The sequence below is a fragment of the Magallana gigas genome, chromosome 9 (genome assembly GCF_963853765.1).
Source record: "Magallana gigas chromosome 9, xbMagGiga1.1, whole genome shotgun sequence".
Classification (NCBI taxonomy): Eukaryota; Metazoa; Mollusca; class Bivalvia; order Ostreida; family Ostreidae; genus Magallana; species Magallana gigas.
Window position 1 is genome coordinate 25419705 of NC_088861.1, and position 18534 is coordinate 25438238.

At 32.0% G+C, this 18534-nt stretch overlaps 1 protein-coding gene across 2 annotated transcripts; it reads right to left on the minus strand.

Moving 5' to 3' along the window:
• Window positions 1–1820: 1820 nt before the first annotated feature.
• Window positions 1821–15438, minus strand: LOC109620808 (tripartite motif-containing protein 3). Of its 2 annotated transcripts, none has more exons than XM_066070796.1 (2): window positions 15412–15438; window positions 1821–3879 (listed from the first exon to the last, which is right to left on the minus strand). In XM_066070796.1, the coding sequence occupies exon 2, from the start codon at window positions 3845–3847 to the stop codon at window positions 2189–2191; it is 1659 nt and encodes a 552-aa protein (XP_065926868.1). In that variant the 5' UTR covers window positions 3848–3879; window positions 15412–15438; the 3' UTR covers window positions 1821–2188. The 2 variants fall into 2 exon arrangements, with proteins under 2 accessions (XP_065926868.1, XP_019929500.3); XM_020073941.3 differs by lacking the exon at window positions 15412–15438 and adding an exon at window positions 4150–4208.
• Between the last annotated feature and the right edge of the window lie 3096 nt (window positions 15439–18534).

The following is an 18534-nucleotide window of genomic DNA, read 5'->3' on the forward strand; positions in this document are numbered from 1 at the left end:
GACTCACGCATTGTACATTTTCTTGAGTCCCACAAGTTGTAGAACCGCTTAAAAATACCCGTTATATCTCACTATATATAAATAACATACATGTAGCTCTGTATGCTTCGGATCATTGAAATTATTATATACTAGTACCCCCACCCCTGTTGATGGGGAAAACAACATATTTTTTTATTTTTCAGATTTCAGTATTTAACATGAAAGTATATCAATACATTTTAGACAATTAAACTTTTAAAAAGCATAGCATATGTGGCCTTCAGGGTAAAATGTTAATGAAAAAAGAAATACTTGTATGTGGGCTCATTGATATACATCTTAAAAAGTTTGATCAAGTAAAAAAAAAACATGGTAACTTTTTCAATTATACTGACTTACTGAAATAAAGATGCATGTGTTCATCAAACCTCTTATATTAACATGTAAACATGTCCAAAAGGCTTTCAAATTCCCGGAGCAAATAAACTTACAAATTTCAAGTTTTAAAACAATTATAATCTATTTCTCAAGATGTGGGAGTGCAGCTAAACCAATCATATGCAAATAAATGATACTGAAAGAAACCTGCATCTTTTGAAATATTTCAGTATAGAAATAAGATGAGTACTTAAAATAAGAACTTATAGGATGAATGTATAGGGTGAATGTATGATGGATTAGAGTCTTAGATTTGTGTTGTGATGTTTATTTCTATTTTGTTTTTCAAAATGCTGTAACATCATTGATATCATATAATAAATGGACAAAATTTTGCTTCATTTTGATTTTTTATGATTATTCAATAGATATACATTTAATATTTCATGCCTTTTATATATATAACAATTATAATTTTATTGAAATTCATATTATGTTATGTAAGTCGTAGATCACAAAATCAGAGCCCATTGATAAAAATAATTATTAAATCAAGATACTGCATTTTTTGAAATTCAATTGAAGATTATATTATAAAGCAAATATATTTTTATCGATGTAATATAAATTTGCAATAAATTTCTAGGAGTTCTATTAATGTGATTAAATATTATTTATTTTCATGCGTACGTTGACAGATTTGAGAAGGGGAATTACTCTTAATTTTGAAACTGTTCAACTGAAGAAAAAAATTGATCCAATGATGGAGCATTTGACACAATGTGGTGGTACCCAGAGAAACTAAACAATATATTTTGGCCTCATAATAGACAGAATGAAGAAAGATAACTCATACACACACTTTGAACCTTAAAATATCACATATTTACTCTGACTCCAGTTACTTAATATGTAATTTTTATGCTGGGGTTGTTAGGTATGGATAGACCAAAACTCGGTGATTTATTATACAAACAGTGTTCAATGTACCAGTGTTTGTTAAAAAAAACCAAATAAACAATTTATAATATTTGATCTTATATACTGATTACTTACAGTACTATATGTAACAAGAGAAATGTGCGTTCCCATGAGGTGGCTGGGGGATCCACGTGGGATTGTTTGCCGGGAGGTGGATCAGCTGGACCTATTTTCTTAACTTTACTACATGCATGTCCTATAGCTTGTGATCATGAATTGAATTAGGTTTGATATCATCCCCTGAGTACTTCATCCGCACATTTAAAATGTCAACCTGAATCATTTAGGATCAAGTCTTATATGGATTTGAGTGTAAAAATCAGATTTTCTATGTCAGAGAGATTGAAAAATCTTGTAACTTTATAAGGAGTTCAGTATATGCATAAATATGATCATAGTACTAAGTCCGAGTAAGTCGTAGTGACAAGTTCCAGCTGATTCATTTTATACAGCAGTTAGTGTCAACAGAATAAATCATGTTTTAATAACAACTCTTTATTGATAAATTCAGCCATTTGATACTGGTTAGTACAGTTAATAATGTTTAAAATATAAATAAAATTAAACTAAAAATGTAAGAATAACTATTACACTGATATTTGTACTTCAGAAACAGAAATATAATATATTACTAAATATCAAAGCATCTGTAGCTCTCCAGAATAGATAAACAGTTGTGTAGTACATGTACATGTATCATATGGTTTTGTCTATACACATGTAATATAAACACAGTTTATTTACATGCTTCAGTTCATAGGAAAATCTTTCTATCCACTAGTACAAATATAAAACACTACAAATTCCATGTAGCGACTGTTACTTTGTTAACATGTTTGATGTTTATTTACATGTAATACTGGATTTTCTTCACTTTACCTGTTTCATTTTCACCCACAAAGAGATTGTCTCTGGTGTCCACACATAAACCCCATGGATGACAGTTATCAATGTAGCGGAGGAACTGTCCGTCGCTATCCAGGATATGGATACAGTGATTCTTATGGTCTGCTGTCAGGATCCGACCCTGGCTGTCTGTAGTGATGCCGACTGGTCTAAATGGTTTCTTGGTAGTAGAGGGAGGACCAGTGTATGTAAATCGCAGTTTCCCAGCCTGATTGACCACCACTACTGCACCGGCTATGACGTCAGCTACACAGATATCTAGGTTCCTGTTCTCACTGATGTATTTAGGGAAAAAATCAGATGAATAGAGAGGTTGTCCTTTGTCATCGTATTGAATCGTTTGTTTCTCTGTGGAGCCAGAATAACGCACGACTTTTGCTTGTTTCTCATCATCAGTGATCATAACAACCAGCAGGTCACCGGAGGTACTACAGACATAGAGAGGATACCACCCCCGTAGTCTGATCATTGTCTGTATCTGTGTATTCTTCACTATGTTCACAGTTCTATCATTGTGATCAGTATAAACTAGTTCACCACTCTTTGTCACTGCTATGCCCCATGGTATCTCCCCTGACTTGGTTTGGATTGACTTCACTAGTTTACTGTGGATGTTGTAAAGTCTCATCATGTTGTCATCACCACTAGTCCACACTTCATCATCACTCAGACAGGACACACTGAGTAATTGATTAGATTTTCCATGCTCAGTGTTTATATCTGTGATGATCCGTGGTACATCAATGAGCGGTCGGTCCGGGGGAGAGGACTCAGCACCAGGAGAATCCATTGTGTAGCCATGTTCTTCTGTGTTGATTGATAATGCTGACAGGGAACCAATCTGCTGATAAATCTGTTCTTTGCTAATTTTCTGAGGGGTGAATCTTGGTAAGGAAACTGTGAGTTTAGGGGGCAGTCTTCTGAATTCAGCATTCCTGGATTTGTAAGCAGATACTATGCTGACGTCATTAGAGTTCAGTAACTTCTTCAGATCAGCAATGCACTTTGTGATTTCAGAAATACTGCATTTGATTTCATCTTCTTTCTTATTTAAAACACCCAGATGTTTGGAATCTATTTCAACCACGTCAGATTTCAGTTTTCTGACACCAATGTCTATTTCTCTATGCAGTTCTTCTCCATGTTTGTCAATAGCTGTTGTTAATTTCTTGGAGTTTTTCTTAAGATCAGCTTTCTGAACTGGGATGTTAGATGCGATCTCTTTGTATTTAGGATAAATGGTGTTTTCTAATTCTTTCAAATCTCTTTGTAAAGCTTCTTTTTTGGTATCTAGTATTTTCAAAATGCCAACTTGTTCATGTCCTAAATGTTCCCGAGAAGAAACACACTCCACACAAATAGGAATGTCACAGTGTTCGCAGTAAAGTTCACATAATTGTGTGGAATGTTTTGAACATTTTGGATTAAGTCCCCGCTTTTTAAATGGCACCACTTTGTGATCTTTGGATTCATCGGAAATATGTTCCCCAACGCAGGCTTTACACAGATGTATGTGACAAATGTCACAGTACATAGGGGGGCCTGGGGTCTCACAGAGATGACACCGTAACACATCCTGAGCCCAAGTGCGTGGGAGCATGGTCGGGCCGCTTGATGGATTTTAAGAGAATCCTGAAATAAATTTATGAAAAACCAATTAGCTTGCTCGTTTTACTCTTCTATTAATCATACAAAACTTTTAACATTTTTGGGGTCGTAGTCCGTGTTCTAATAAATGACCTACATTTTTGAGAAGGTTTGTTAAATATTTTAGTTAAATTCCTACTTTATATAAGTCTCTTTAATTTAACACGAACATGTAGTTATCAGTAAACGAAATCGACGGAAAAGAAAGTTGAGACTAAATAATATAATTACTTATAAACAAATACAGTTACAAACCTTCACCCGGCAACATGACGAGACAGGTATTTTACTTCCTGGTCTAGGTCAAATCTATATTATCACATGGTATTATTTTTATATCCGAAAGTGGTGGATTTAAAGGGGTGGTATATTCAAATTATAATGAAGTAATCAGATGCTGCGATGTGTTGAGGAGTATCTGTACACTTATTTTCGTGTCTTGTTTCCATTTATGTGCGCTATATACTGATTGTCTGTGATTACGATATCCACTCGACCTGTTATACGGGACAGCTGTCAATATTTATGTAGATAAAAATACTAAATAAAAACATAAAAAACAAAAGACTTTCACCAGGTTAGAATTTTCAAATTTTTCTGTATTTTAAAAATTTTGTTGAAAGGTTTAAATTGGAAAAGGGTTTTTTTTTACTACGGAACCTCATGGGAATTTGTTGAAAAAGCGCTTAGTTTTTACGTTTTACTTTTTAGACGGGGTTTATTGTCAGCCGAAGTCTCAAACCGGAAGGCCCGCGTAGAACACATGAATTGAGTATGCGGGTAAGAAAAAAGTGCAGAAAGTTTTCATGCATTTCAGTAAATACATATTTTAAAAACACGCATTAAATCTTTTTAAGTCCTCTGTGTATAAAACAAATTTTATTTAGAAAATAAACAAATAGTTGTATTGATCAAAATATTCTTGCTTGGGTTCAAATGTGGAATGAGTTACGTAACTGAATGCACAACGCCGTTGACGATTCAGTTGGTGTACTAGCTCATTAATCAATAGAAGAGGTTGAAGGTTGAATCGAAAGTAAAGTTTCCAAACGCAATGTGCCATTTTTGAAAAGTCGTGAATTTTATTTTGACAATCTTTCACCTGAATACTACCGAACTTCATGCGCAAGCCGAAATAAAATCAGGACGGATTATACAAAGATGTCTTACATATTAAATAGATGTTTCATTGGCTTCCAGTCTACTTGCGGTATGACTGCTGTTCGTCTCTGAAGGAATTTTGTACATAGAAAATTAAAACAAGTCTGAATTTGCCTTCGCGTTCGTTGGCTCTTTAATTATAATTAAACTGGATTTAAATTTGGAACAATGGACTGTAAGCAAAATCTATATACATGTAGATTATACATTTTGGGTGACCAATACATCAAATAATATATACAATCTTATCGATTGAAGAACCAAGTTAAATGTTAATGTTTATGTTGTCCGGTTTAGTTGGAATCAGGCTTGGGTTGAATTACATTGTAAAGTAATGCATTACATTACCATTTTTCATGAATTAGGGCATTAAATTACCATTATCATTACTTCATTTTCTTGAAGTAATGCATTGCATTAGCATTACCATTACCGTTACTTTGTGAAAGGTCAATAAGTTTTAAAAAAGTAATTTAAAAGCTAAATAAAGAGTTTTTGTAGATGTTTCATAAATAAAACATGCTTAAACATATTGACAGGTTCATGTTCAATATCAGGTTCAAATTTAATGACTTATACAAGATTGCTGTTGCACTTGTAGTGCCCAAAGTAAGGTTGGTCTCGTAACATTTACACGCTAATTGCGGAGTTGCCAATATACAGTTGTTGACTGGGGTCGAGGGCAACAGTTGATCTGTCGGACCGGCTCGCAAACTGTTGCCCAAGGCCGAAGGCCGCGGGCAACAGTTTGCGAGCCGGTCCGACAGATCAACTGTTGCCCGAGACACAGTCAACAACTGTTTTGTTATACCCCTTCTAATCAATAACACGTTTTCGCGGAATGTGACGTCACCGGTCAACAGTCTTTTTTAACAGTCGATTTTAACAGTTCCAATCTAACAGTTCCAGTCCAACAGTCAAAATGCTGGACTTTTTTTCGTATAGAGTTATATAGGAACTGTTTTACAGGGGTATAACAATCTCTGTTATTACGGGCCGCCAGAAGGCGGTCCGTTATTTGATATTATACATATAAATATTGTCAATGGGTTTCTGCGGAATAGGTTTTTTTTATAGAATTAATAATACGCCTATTTTATGAACTAAAAGTAAATTTCCATGTAGAAGTATTTTATTTATGCCCTAAAAAACCACTTTTTTTGTTAAATGTAAAGGAGATTAAAGACTGTCATGTTATGCACTTTTTTTCGAGACTATAATCTATTCGGAAAATTTCGGAGTTTTTCATTTGTTTCAAAACAATGTATCGGTATAAGGGACATATTAAAGACCTCAAATACTAACGACCTGAATGACACGAACTTTAATATAAATGACATTATTGAATTTCTATGTGCTGCGTCAAATAAAATGGGAAAAAATATCCGGCATATTTTTTTTAAATTCTACAATTGTGCAGAATCTACCGGATGAGATGATCTTACATATACCTATAGAATAATTCATTTGTATTTTATTATGTGGTCTCTTGAAATCATATTGACTAATACATTAAGATTTAATTCAATATAAGGCAACAAAAAAAATCAAAATGGTTTGAAAGAAATAATATCCAAGAGAATAATGATGAGTTGCACTTTGTATTAGAAAAATGTACAAATCAATGTGCAAATCATTGAAAAATTTCTTCATACTATGGCAATTATCATACAATTACTGTTAGAAATGCTTACAGTAACGAACTCGATTCCTAATAATAATAGTAAAACGTTTATTCAAAACGTGTTGCTGAAAATATATTCAAATTTACCATTAAAATTAGTACAACAAACTCGCTATTGTTTGTGGTGTGTGGGTTTTTTTTTGTGTGTAATCAACCAATGATGATGCATACAACAACTATATTTTTTGCAGCCAATTTGACGCTTGCGTCAATATGATTTCTTGTTTATGTCTCTGATTTTCGGAGAATGATTTTTAATGAACGGAACGGTTGTATCGTAATTCGTGTAAGTGATGTTCGAGTTTACATAAAAAGTAGTAAGTGGCGAACGGATTTATTTTTACCCATCAATTTTTAAATAATCGCTGCACGAAAATCGTGTCAGATAAGTCGGTCTAAAAAATCAAAATGGCGACCGTGACAAACCAGTACTTGGAATCTTATTGTAAAAAGAAATATTTCTAACGTCAGGTGCCTGTGTTTGTTATCGGTATACAAATATTAACTTTGTTTGTTAATTCAGCAGTTTGAGAGTTTTCGAGGTTTTCATAAACCTTGTAAAACGGATACCGTCCGACTTGTGGATATTCTCTTGTATCACAAAATTGAATAAATCTAATGATTTAAATCATCTTCCTTGATATAGTTGTTTTGATTTACCCGGTTAGTAGTAATTTTTAAAAAATTTCCTTGGGGGCTTATTTTACATAAAATACCGTTGTGTCAATTTTCTACAATTATGAAGGCCGGGATTGAGTAAAATTTAGGCAAAGTACAAAGTATCAGACAATTGCAAAAAAGCCGAATTAACATAGATTGAAGTAACTAATTCAAACTCATAATTTTTGGAAGCATATTCGAGTAAATCAAGTAAAATTACAAATGCAAACTTTCAAGACCCCGTCTTTCAGTACTCTCTGTACTTTGATTTTATATTTCTGCCCTACGGATTTTTTTCTTCCAAATATATGAAAGCAATGAGGATTTTTTTTTTTAAATGCTTACCTCGTGGTGTGGTCCTGGAAAACTGTCGAAGTTGGTATTTTTTCCAAAGTTTGGCATGTTGTGCTAATATTGGCTAGGAAAAATTATTTTTTTTTTAAATAACACTTTTGAAATTCTAATACGTTTTTTGTTAATTCTCTGTAAGCAAATATTTATTTTTTAAATCCAGCATCGCCTCAAATAAATGATTTAATCGCATTTTTTTCTTTGGCCCTTTGCATATTTTGAAATACCGGGAAACGCTGGTCAACGTGTAGCCGCGATGTTAGTATTTTACCCTATGAAGTTCATAAAATCACAATTTCACAACTGATATAAATGCTACACATAATGTAAATTTTGAATAACATAACTCAGAAGAAAGTTATAAATCTGCATGAAAATAAAAAACATCGTAAAAAATGGTGTCATCCATTATGCTATAATCACCAAACGTCATGCAGTGAAAATGTTTTCTTGAAAAGGAAAGTTATCAAATAATTTCATAGGCTGGATTAATATTTCACCGAAATCAGTCCAAAATCATCGTTTATTTGTGTGCATTAAATTTACAAATCCAGTCTGTAAACATTTACCGTGTAAAAGTAAAAATTCTACAAACACAGAGTAAAGTATGTTGAGTTTTGGTGGTACATGTATGATATTTGTACAAGACACTTTGAAAAATTATGCACTTTGATTTTTTTTTTCAAAATGCGTTGAATTATGGACCACGCCATTGCATTTTGAAAAGGAAAACAACTTAGTTACGCACTTTGAAAAATAAATTGCAGGGTTTAGTCGAAATTGTTAAGTCCCTCTTGAAATATGATGAATAATTGTTTTGAAATCAGAAAAGAACAAAGTTCATAGGTATATACATGAGATGACTTTGTAATTTAACTCTATTTAATATGTACTATATGTGACAGGTTTTCTAAAGAGCAGATCATCTCCCCCCCCCCCCCCCCCCTTCCAATTATGTTGGAAAAAACCCACTGGTGTGACTTTCTTTTAGTGACCACCCTTAAAGATGTTAACTTTTGAAGCTATGTCAACTCAACTTTCAAGTTCATTGTTTTTCTGGAGCTCATTTAAAATACTTGTGTATATGCTTTGTGACAATAATATTAATTCTAAAAGCATTATGAGAGCATGAGACTTGCGCGGTTCAAAGCATGCCAAAGTAATGCATGTTGATAAAATATACGCTGCATACTATTATGTTGAGTTAGAGTGATCTCCCTTTTTATGTAAAAAAAAATAAATGTCAAACTGTGATTCGTCGCTGATTTTCCATGTTGGCGTGTTACACTGTGAAATAATCGGGCGGCCAGGCGGTTTTTGTCTGATGCTGCATTAAGGCCGTTTTGAAAAGCATATCTGAGTTCATCTTTGATTTCGTGTATTTTAGGGAGCAAGTAGAGATGACCGCATTTTAGCGGGGGTTTGTTATCGCAGAGTCCTAATCTATTGAGCCCTTAAAGTAAATTTGCTTTACTCTATTTTGTATGATATGATGCAAGTTATGTAAATCAGGTTTATCAACTTGCATGTAATATTTTGATATGAGTTGACGAATGGGCTTTGCAATAAATTGATCTTTGTCCATAATAACAATTGTATTGCTTTTGTAAATTTTGGGTCAAAAGTTTCTTTGTAGAAAAAGTCTTTGATAGAACTATTACGCATCCCAAGACCAAGAAACAACAAGGCCATTTGAAAACGGCTATGGATGGGAAGCTCTTTTCATCCATTTAATTATGGTTTGCTATATTCAGGGTTTATTCCCACCTAGCAAAAATCTGAATTTCTTTTTCCTATTTAGCCGTGAGTAGTCACCTGTGTATAGTCTGTTTTATACTTAATACCTGAATTATCACCTGAGATGTACAATTTAAGTATAACCCAAACTGTAGAAATGATTAAGTTAAAAGAGGTATACTTTTTTTCAAGGACATTATAGTTTTTATATTGGAACCCCCCTCCCCCCCATGATATGGAGCTGTTATGAACAAATCTGATATAATATTTTAAAAGGATTTTTAAATACTTGAATTGCTGAAAAAAGGAAAACAAACATGATTTTGAAACAAGATGTGAACACTTTTATCAACGGTAATATGAATTAGTGATTTTAGCTTGAAAGTATATTGAATGCACCATTTACACTGATGCAATCAAGAAACGGAATTCATTAGATATAATGTAGATACAAGAGAAGCCGTCTCCGTCAACTCTTTTGTTTTGGGAGTTAATTTTAATCAACTCTCCTATGCAGTTACTCTGGCAAACCTGAAGTGAAACAGTGTTTGGACCTAAGCAAAAATCATAACCACTGACAAGACTTAGTACTTGCAAATAATCGACAAAATCGATGTTATGTATTTAGAAGTATTGTTTTTCAAGGAATATTTATTATAAATACCATGAAAATAGTCAGATTTTAAAGGGACTTAGACAATATTTGAGATCAATTTTCTTTTTTGTATGAAATATTTTATTGGTGCGTTTTAAATGATTGATCAAAATGTTGAATGTTAAAGTCAAGTTGCAAGCGAGATACAGAGTTAAGAAATCCGTGTTATGTAAACAAAGCTCGAGTCTTATGGCTGTTTACAAAAAATGTTATGTAGAGAAGTACCATTTCTTTGACAAAACAATAAAAACTATTTCAATGTGTTCATAAATACTATTATCAACAAATAGAATAATATTTGATTGAATCTTACACCAATACAACATATATCTAAACAAAAACAACGAATTCTGAACGCTGTATTTTGTTGTAACTCGATTTTTTACTTTCAAATTTTGACATAGCAGTATAAATTTCTATACTTATTGTTATAAACATTATAAATGGAAAAATAAAATTTGAAAAATTTTAAGCTCAATCGTGTCTTATTCCCTTTAAATGGTACATACAATTCTTATAATTTTGTAGTATACAATTGAAATACGAGACTATTTTGAACTCCGGCGTAGGAAATATTCTCTCGAGTCTCTGCTTGTCGGAGATTTACGAAGACAGCCGAGCGTCTGGTTGAGGAGACAAAGGTTCAATATGCTCGGATCCTTAAATAACCAGAAATATTTTAATTTCTGATACATATTAGTAGTTTTATGAAATTAATTCTATCTATCATGCCTTTTATATACACAACAAATCTGGTAAATTTTATTCAAATTCATATAATGTCAGTCGTAGATCATAAAATCAGTGCCCATTAATAAAATCAACTACATTGTACATGTATTAAATCAAGATACTGTATTTCTTGCAATTCAAAGAAAGATTATTTAAAGCAAATATATTTTCATGGATGTAATATAACTTTAAATTAATATTCTTAGAGTTCTATCAATGTCTTTAAATATTATTTATTTTCATAGGCCTATGTTGAAAGATTTGAAAAGGGGAATAACTCATATTTTTGAGACTCTTTAAACTGAAAAAAAAAATTTGATCAATTGATGGTGCATTTGGCACAATGTGGTGGTTCCGTTAGAAACTAAACAATATATTTTGGCCTCACCATAGACAGAGAGATGAATAGATATACCTCATACATACACTTTGAACAATACAATATAAAATATATATACTGACTCCAATTATTTAATATGTAGTTTTGACCGGGTTCATTTAGTTTTTAGACATGTATACCAAACCTCAGTAATTTATATATACAGTAATAATATTCTTACTGATTAAAAATTGTGTAATAAATATAGCCCTTGCCTTTGCTTTGAAATATATTCCAGACCTATTCTGAGAGAAAGTATCTTTAATTAAGTAGAAATCTTTTGAAGAAGGTTATTTGCTTTCAAGTGTTATATGACATTCCATGAAAGCAAAACAAATGTTCCCATCAGGTGGATGAGGGACCCACAAGTGATTGTTTTGCCGTGAGGTGGATCAGCTGGACCTATTTTCTTAACTTTACTACTTGCATGTACTATAGTTTGTGAATTAAATTAGTTTGAATTTTTCATAAGTTCGATATCATCTCCTACTTGATTATGATTATGATTCTAGGAACTTTTAAAGGAGATTTATTTAAGCATTGAATGCTTATTTTGGATGTCGTCGGTCCTGCAACACAACAAGCGGTGCTGATAAATTGAATACCACGCGTTAGCGCGTTCTCTGCACCGCTTGGATATGGAACAGCCACATCAGCCTGTTATTAAGTATGCTTCCGCGACTAAAAATATTGTGCCAGAAACTGTGTAGAGAAAAATCTTCTTTATTTAAGAGAAGATGTAATTTAATGATTATTTTTCAAAAGTAGATATCAAATGGGTTATGTAAAATTAATCGTTTCATTTAATCTTACAAAAATAAATATACTCAAAACACGTGAACACGTTTATATTTGCGCATGGCGCATGAAAGTGTATTCATAGAAAATTGAACGTCGCAGATTTCCAATGCAAATATAACACTGGTATTAAGCCGATATACGTACCATTTGGTACGCATATCATAAAATGGCGACAATCGGAAGTTTACACCGCTATATTTATTTATTTAGGTCGTATTTCAGCGGGTCAAACATATTTTAAAACATGTTTGAAAAGCTACTGAGTCTTCACATGTAGCGACTATAAAATAAATCAAAACCGCATATTAATTGATATTTCCTCCATAAATGAAAACCTCTATATATATGATATGCGTACCTACAAAATCAGATATACGTTCTATAACACAAATAAGGATTTCTGGATATGCGTACCATCCGTAAGATATACGTGTGTGGGTGTGCACGCAGCGCATGCATGCGTCTGTAAGTGTCGAAACCCAATGCTCTTATTACTTCATCAATATAAAGATACAAAATTGGCTAACATTTGGATGTACCATCAGGAGTGACTTTTAAAATATTGTCCCCGCTAAAGAACTTTTCTCGCATTGACAACACTTTTTATTTTATTTTAACAATGAAATGCTTTCTTTTGTGATTCATGCAGGATACGAAGGTGGCGACATTGCCAAAAACACATAACCCGCGTTCGTTATTCGGTGAAGTAATTTTTTTCTGCAATGATCGCTACCTCCATAATCTGCATAAATCATCAACGTTATAATTCATTGTTTATATTTACATCTTTCTTTTAACGAATTTATAAATTGTTCGTAAAAAGTAAGCAAAATTAACAAAATCATTGTTAATGTACATCAGTACGTCGGATAAAAGAAACAGCCAAATCGCCTTTGATGGGAATTTGAGTCTGTAATTATCACACCTCACAACCTTATTAGATAAATCGGGGCCTTTCTGACTTTTATATTGACGAACAACCAAAAAACCCCGAGAACGCCTAAACATGTCATTAACGGGATTTTAACGAGACCCATTCGAGGTTCTTGCAAATTGAGAGAGTAGTTTAGATCGAAAAAGTAAGTAAACGTTTATGTTTATTCTCTTGGCAAGCTTTTTAAATTATCTTAAATTGCAGAACAATTGTTTATTAATGAGAATTTGCTGTTTGCGGTGATTAGCCTTATCTCGTTAGATAACTAAATGTAATACGAAACCGTCTTAGCAGTTTTCGATTTAGTCACAATCTGAAACGTGCACTAGGGGGTTGTCAGGTATCGGTAAGAACATACTCACAATGTTAAACTAGATAAATAGATATTCCTTTAGAAACCTGCAGTGCAATAATTCCACTGCAGTGTTAATAAATAATGGTCGTTGTGAAATGTGACTTACAAGACATGTTTTAGTATATTTTAGTATGAAATTTGTATGCAGGTGTATTATAGTCAGTTTCTACACATTTTGGTACCTAGCATACGTTAAAAAATTATAGCATGTTTTTCGTAGAAAATAATGTTTATTTCAATCATGCCTTCAGTCATTTCAATACAGAATTTCCTCTATATGTACATGACACAGCATATGTATCCAGAGACATAAATAACATTTTATTTATGTCTCTGATGTATCTCTTTTAAATTGTTAACTTTATGTCCTATTTATCTATGAACGATGAACGTGTTTATGAATCAAGGGTCTGCATTTGTTAAGTAAATATACCATTATGCAATTGAGAGTATGAGAGAGAGAGAGAGAGAGAGAGAGAGAGAGAGAGTGTGTGTTAATACTGTGTACATGTAATCGCTTGTGATTGCCTTGCTTCCATGAACCATATATATATATTTCAAAAATGCCACAATGCATTAAAAACATTGCCGACAAAGATGTTGAGAGAGATCATGGAGAGAGAGAGAGAGAGAGAGAGAGAGAGAGAGAGAGAGAGAGAGAGAGAGATTGAGAGAGATTTGACAGTTTTATATGAATCCAAGATGGCGGCGATGTGTACCCTGTGTAGTATTAGTTAGATAGAGGGTATATATTTAATAGGTATATACTAGATGATATCCTGGGCAAGGTCAGGAATTAACACTTAACACATAATATGACACAATGCAATATGTTGAACCATAGTTGTATATACCGTGTCCGAATTTTTCCTTAATTGCTTTCTTTACCTATCCTTTAAAATTATAATAAAAAACTAAACGCATTGCTAGATAATTAAAGGAGCAGACAGAGGTGAAAAATTTAAAGGGGTTTGGTCATGATTTTGGTCAAAATTTATTTTTGTACCGGTATATTGAACCTATGTAAACAAAAACAGGGCACGAACCTTATTTACATGACAAAGAATTGTCAGTCCTTTATCTTGCTTATACCTCCACGAATGACTATCAAATTTCATTTGATCACCACAAATGCATTTCTAAAGCCTTGGAAATAACAAAAGCTGAAAAAATTGACCAAAATGGTGACCATGTCCCTTTAAACTGAAATTGATGTTGTAAACCTGTACGAGGCGTTAATTCATTTTATGTTAAAACCTTATCTTAACCTGTCAAGGCAACATTGACGCCTGTTTGTTTCCATTTAAATAAAGACAGTAACACTTCGTGATTGTTAAAATATTGCCATTTATTTAAAAATGACACAAAATTTATTGAACATTAAAACATAAACTTCATATGATTTTATGAGGGGTCATAATGTTTGTGGACAGACAAAAATGATAGTTGTTTGAAGATAAGAAAAATTTGTGGCCCATTCTATTATTGTCCTAAAGACTTAATTTGAACTTATCAGAATGTACAGCAACTCGAATATATTAAACGAACACGGATATTACTAATTTACGGCTACAACGAATTATTTTTCATATCCCGGCAAAAATTTTACATAAACCTATAGAAATGTTCAATATATAACGAATACGGTTATCACAAATTTATGGCTATAACGAAGTGATTTTTCAAACCCTTGCTGGCACAATTTTAAGGCTTTTTATCATTTACATAACGAATATTTTCTGTTACAAATTTCTTTAAAGATACATCAAACATTAAGATGCATATGATAAATACTAATATACGTTTCATAAACCTAATTGAAACATTTTTGTAAATAACATTAAAATTGATTTTTTTTTAACTTAACATGAGTTGAATTTTACATGTCCATGTTAATAAATTGTGGATCATATGTCCTAGCTATCTTCCAAACTGGCGACTTTATAGACCTTAGCAGCATGTATCTTAAGTTTATGATTGAAATGTGTAATAATTATTTTATCTTAATCATCAATTCAATAATTTCCTTGAGATTTGAAGTCATTTTACAACATTTACAAGGATTCACCTTGGGTTTCACTATGGTGACGTAGGTAGTGATACGCTGTCCATATATATCAGGCATTTTCCAACATGCATTATCAGCAAATGCTTAAATTAGCAAAGTGTAACCAAGACACCGGGAAGCCACATTCAGTATGAAATAAAGATACCACTGGCCTACTATAGCTGCTTAAATGGAAAATTAGACTGGTCGTCCGCTCTTAGACCTAAACCATCGAGAGCGTGGATTCCCACAATATATGTCGCATTTCATTGATTGGTTTTTGAAACGCATTTTGGATAGCTTGCTTTTTTTTCATAGGGCTTATTTCTAACACACTCAATGGTATCACCCAAGCTGTGGAACTGTGGTTTCATGGAAATGCTTTAATTATAATATTGTTTGGAGCCCAGATTCTGTGAATTGTCCAAATACTAGTACTGGTTAAATATTATTTATTATTACCAGTATGGAATATCTTTTACTTTTAAGTACCGGTATATTTCATTCCCATTGAATTCCCTTTTTTATTCTTCAAGAATTTCTGATGATTTAATGCATTGTCTAACAATGCTTAATTTTCCCCCTTAAATTATGCAGAAAATACATTCATTTGTTTGATTGTACATGGCGGAAATAAGTATTTTACTTGTGCATGTATATGTTTAAGTTGGATGAATTCAAACAGAGAATGCACGAGATCTTCCCCCAAGCCAAGAAATCACCATCTTCAGGAGATGAGTCAGAGAATAGAGAAACTGTGAAGGACTTTATCAAATACATTACATTACATTAAAAGGACTATATATGATATGGGCCTAAAATGGCCCCCTAAAATGAACATTGTCATTTTACTGTAATTCTTTGTTTTCTTTGTACAGATATATTTGTGATGTTTTAAAGAGGTTCGATCCTCTGTTTTCGGGTAGCCATTTTGGGTCAACTTCATTCTAGAAATTGTGCATCATTTATTGATTCTTTAATAAATTCAAATTTTATAATACCAGTTAAACTATCTTAAATAAAATAGTAAAGGAAAAATTACATATCTACAGAGTTTAGTTTAGGACTATTTCTTGTGCCGGAAGGTTTTTAAGAAGAGAACAAAATTTCCAGATAGTTTGTGCATTAGGATATCTTGATTTTACAATTTTTCAATATTTCTATCGACACATATATGCAAATTTAACTTATATTTCATAAAAGTCAAGGAAAAATGAATCCCAATTTTTGCCTAAATCAGCTTATTCCATGCCATATCTCAAATTTTACATAATAGACCCATACTTTTTATTTGATTTTCTGAATTTTTAAGATTTTTCTGACAAGTTTATCATAATTTGAGAAAAAGTTTGAGACTTTAAAATAATTTCATTACAGTTTGAATCGGTAATGGATAAAAATAGCGTTTTATCAGTGCAAAAAGGTCAAAATATCAATTAGGTGAAGAAACTATAACATTTTTCTTTAAGATGATTTTAATTCTATTTATTTTAGATTGTATAGATTTGTATTTGTTGCCATGGTTCATTCCAATAATGAAATAAAGAGGGAAATGCGATTTATGTGCAATCTGCACTTTCAGTGCAGAAAGGTCATATCAAATACACCGTAGCGCCAAATGAAGAATATAGACCCCAAAATTTTGATTTGAATTTTGGTTAAGCTATGTGTGTAGATTTTTAAAAAATACTTAAGAGAAAAAAACTTTAAGACTTTTGATCGCAGGATCCAACGTCCTTAACATAGTGTTCATTTTGATTCAACTGCCCACAATTTAGAAATATGACATCGTAAAGACAACCTTTTCCCGCCATTTTTGCATTTTTAGCATAAAACACCTTGTTTTAAGGCAGTTTTTCTTTCTGGAAACATAGAGCGCATGCTTGAACAAACAAAATATTTTAAACAGAGATATATCTAGCCAAGGCTAATAAGTGACAAATTTTTTTCCTTGTTCAAGCATGCGCTCTATATAAAAAGGTAAGACAAATGTCAATTTTTGACTGATTTTGATTGAATTATAGAATTAGCGTCACTTCTGGCGTCATATACTGCCAGTGAGTGTAAATAAATCAAATAATTAGGTGAAAAATATATTTAACATCAACTCATCTAAAATATAACATAACATTTTATTGTACCCGAAAAACTTTAAAAAATGACGAATTATGGGGGCCAAATTTAACTCTTATCATATATAGTTCAAAGAACTTTTTGGTTTTTTTAATTTACTAGGCCATTACATTTTAGACAATTAAACTTTTAAAAAGCATAGCATATGTGGCATTCAGGGTAAAATCTTAATGAAAAATATATTTGTACGTGGACTCATTGATATACATCATAAAAAGTTTGATCAAGTAAAAAAAAAAACATGGTAAGTTTCTCAATCATACTGACTTACTGAAAAAGATGCATGTGTTCATCAAACCACTTATATTAAGTGAATACTGTTGTAAATATGTCCAATAGGCTTCCAAATTCCAGGAGCAATTAAACTTATAAATTTCAATTTTTAAAATAATTTATGATCTATTTCTCAAGATATGGGAGTGCAGCTAAACCAATCATTTGCAAAAAAAAATAATATGGAAAAAAACCTGCATCTTTTAAAATATCTAACATAGAAACAAGATAAATGCTTAAAAATTAGGTCTTATATAAGATGAATATATGATATAATAAACGGACATCATTTTGCATGATTTTTGGGTTTTTATGATTATTCAATAGCTACCTGATATGTCATGCCTTTAATAATATAAATTTTAAACAAATCTAGTAATTATATTCAAATTCATATAATGTTATGTAAATCACAGAATCAAGGCCCATGAATAAAATTAACTATTAAATCAAGATACTGTATTTCTTGCAAATCAAATGAACATTATATTATATAGCAAACATATATTCGTCGATGTAATATAACTTTGCATTAAAATTCTGGAGTTCCATTAATTTCATTAATTTTATTTATTTTTATGCCTATGTTAAAAGATTTGAAAAGGGGAATTACTCTTATTTTTGAAACTGTTCAACTGAAGAAAAAAAATTGATCCAATGATGGAGCATTTGACACAATGTGGTGGTACCCAGAGAAACTAAACAATATATTTTTGCCTCTTAAGAGGGAGTCTACGA

Excerpts from the sequence above, each read along its gene's own strand:
- LOC109620808 (XM_066070796.1), bottom strand. The coding sequence starts at position 3,847 with ATGCTCCCACGCACTTGGGCTCAGGATGTGTTACGGTGTCATCTCTGT.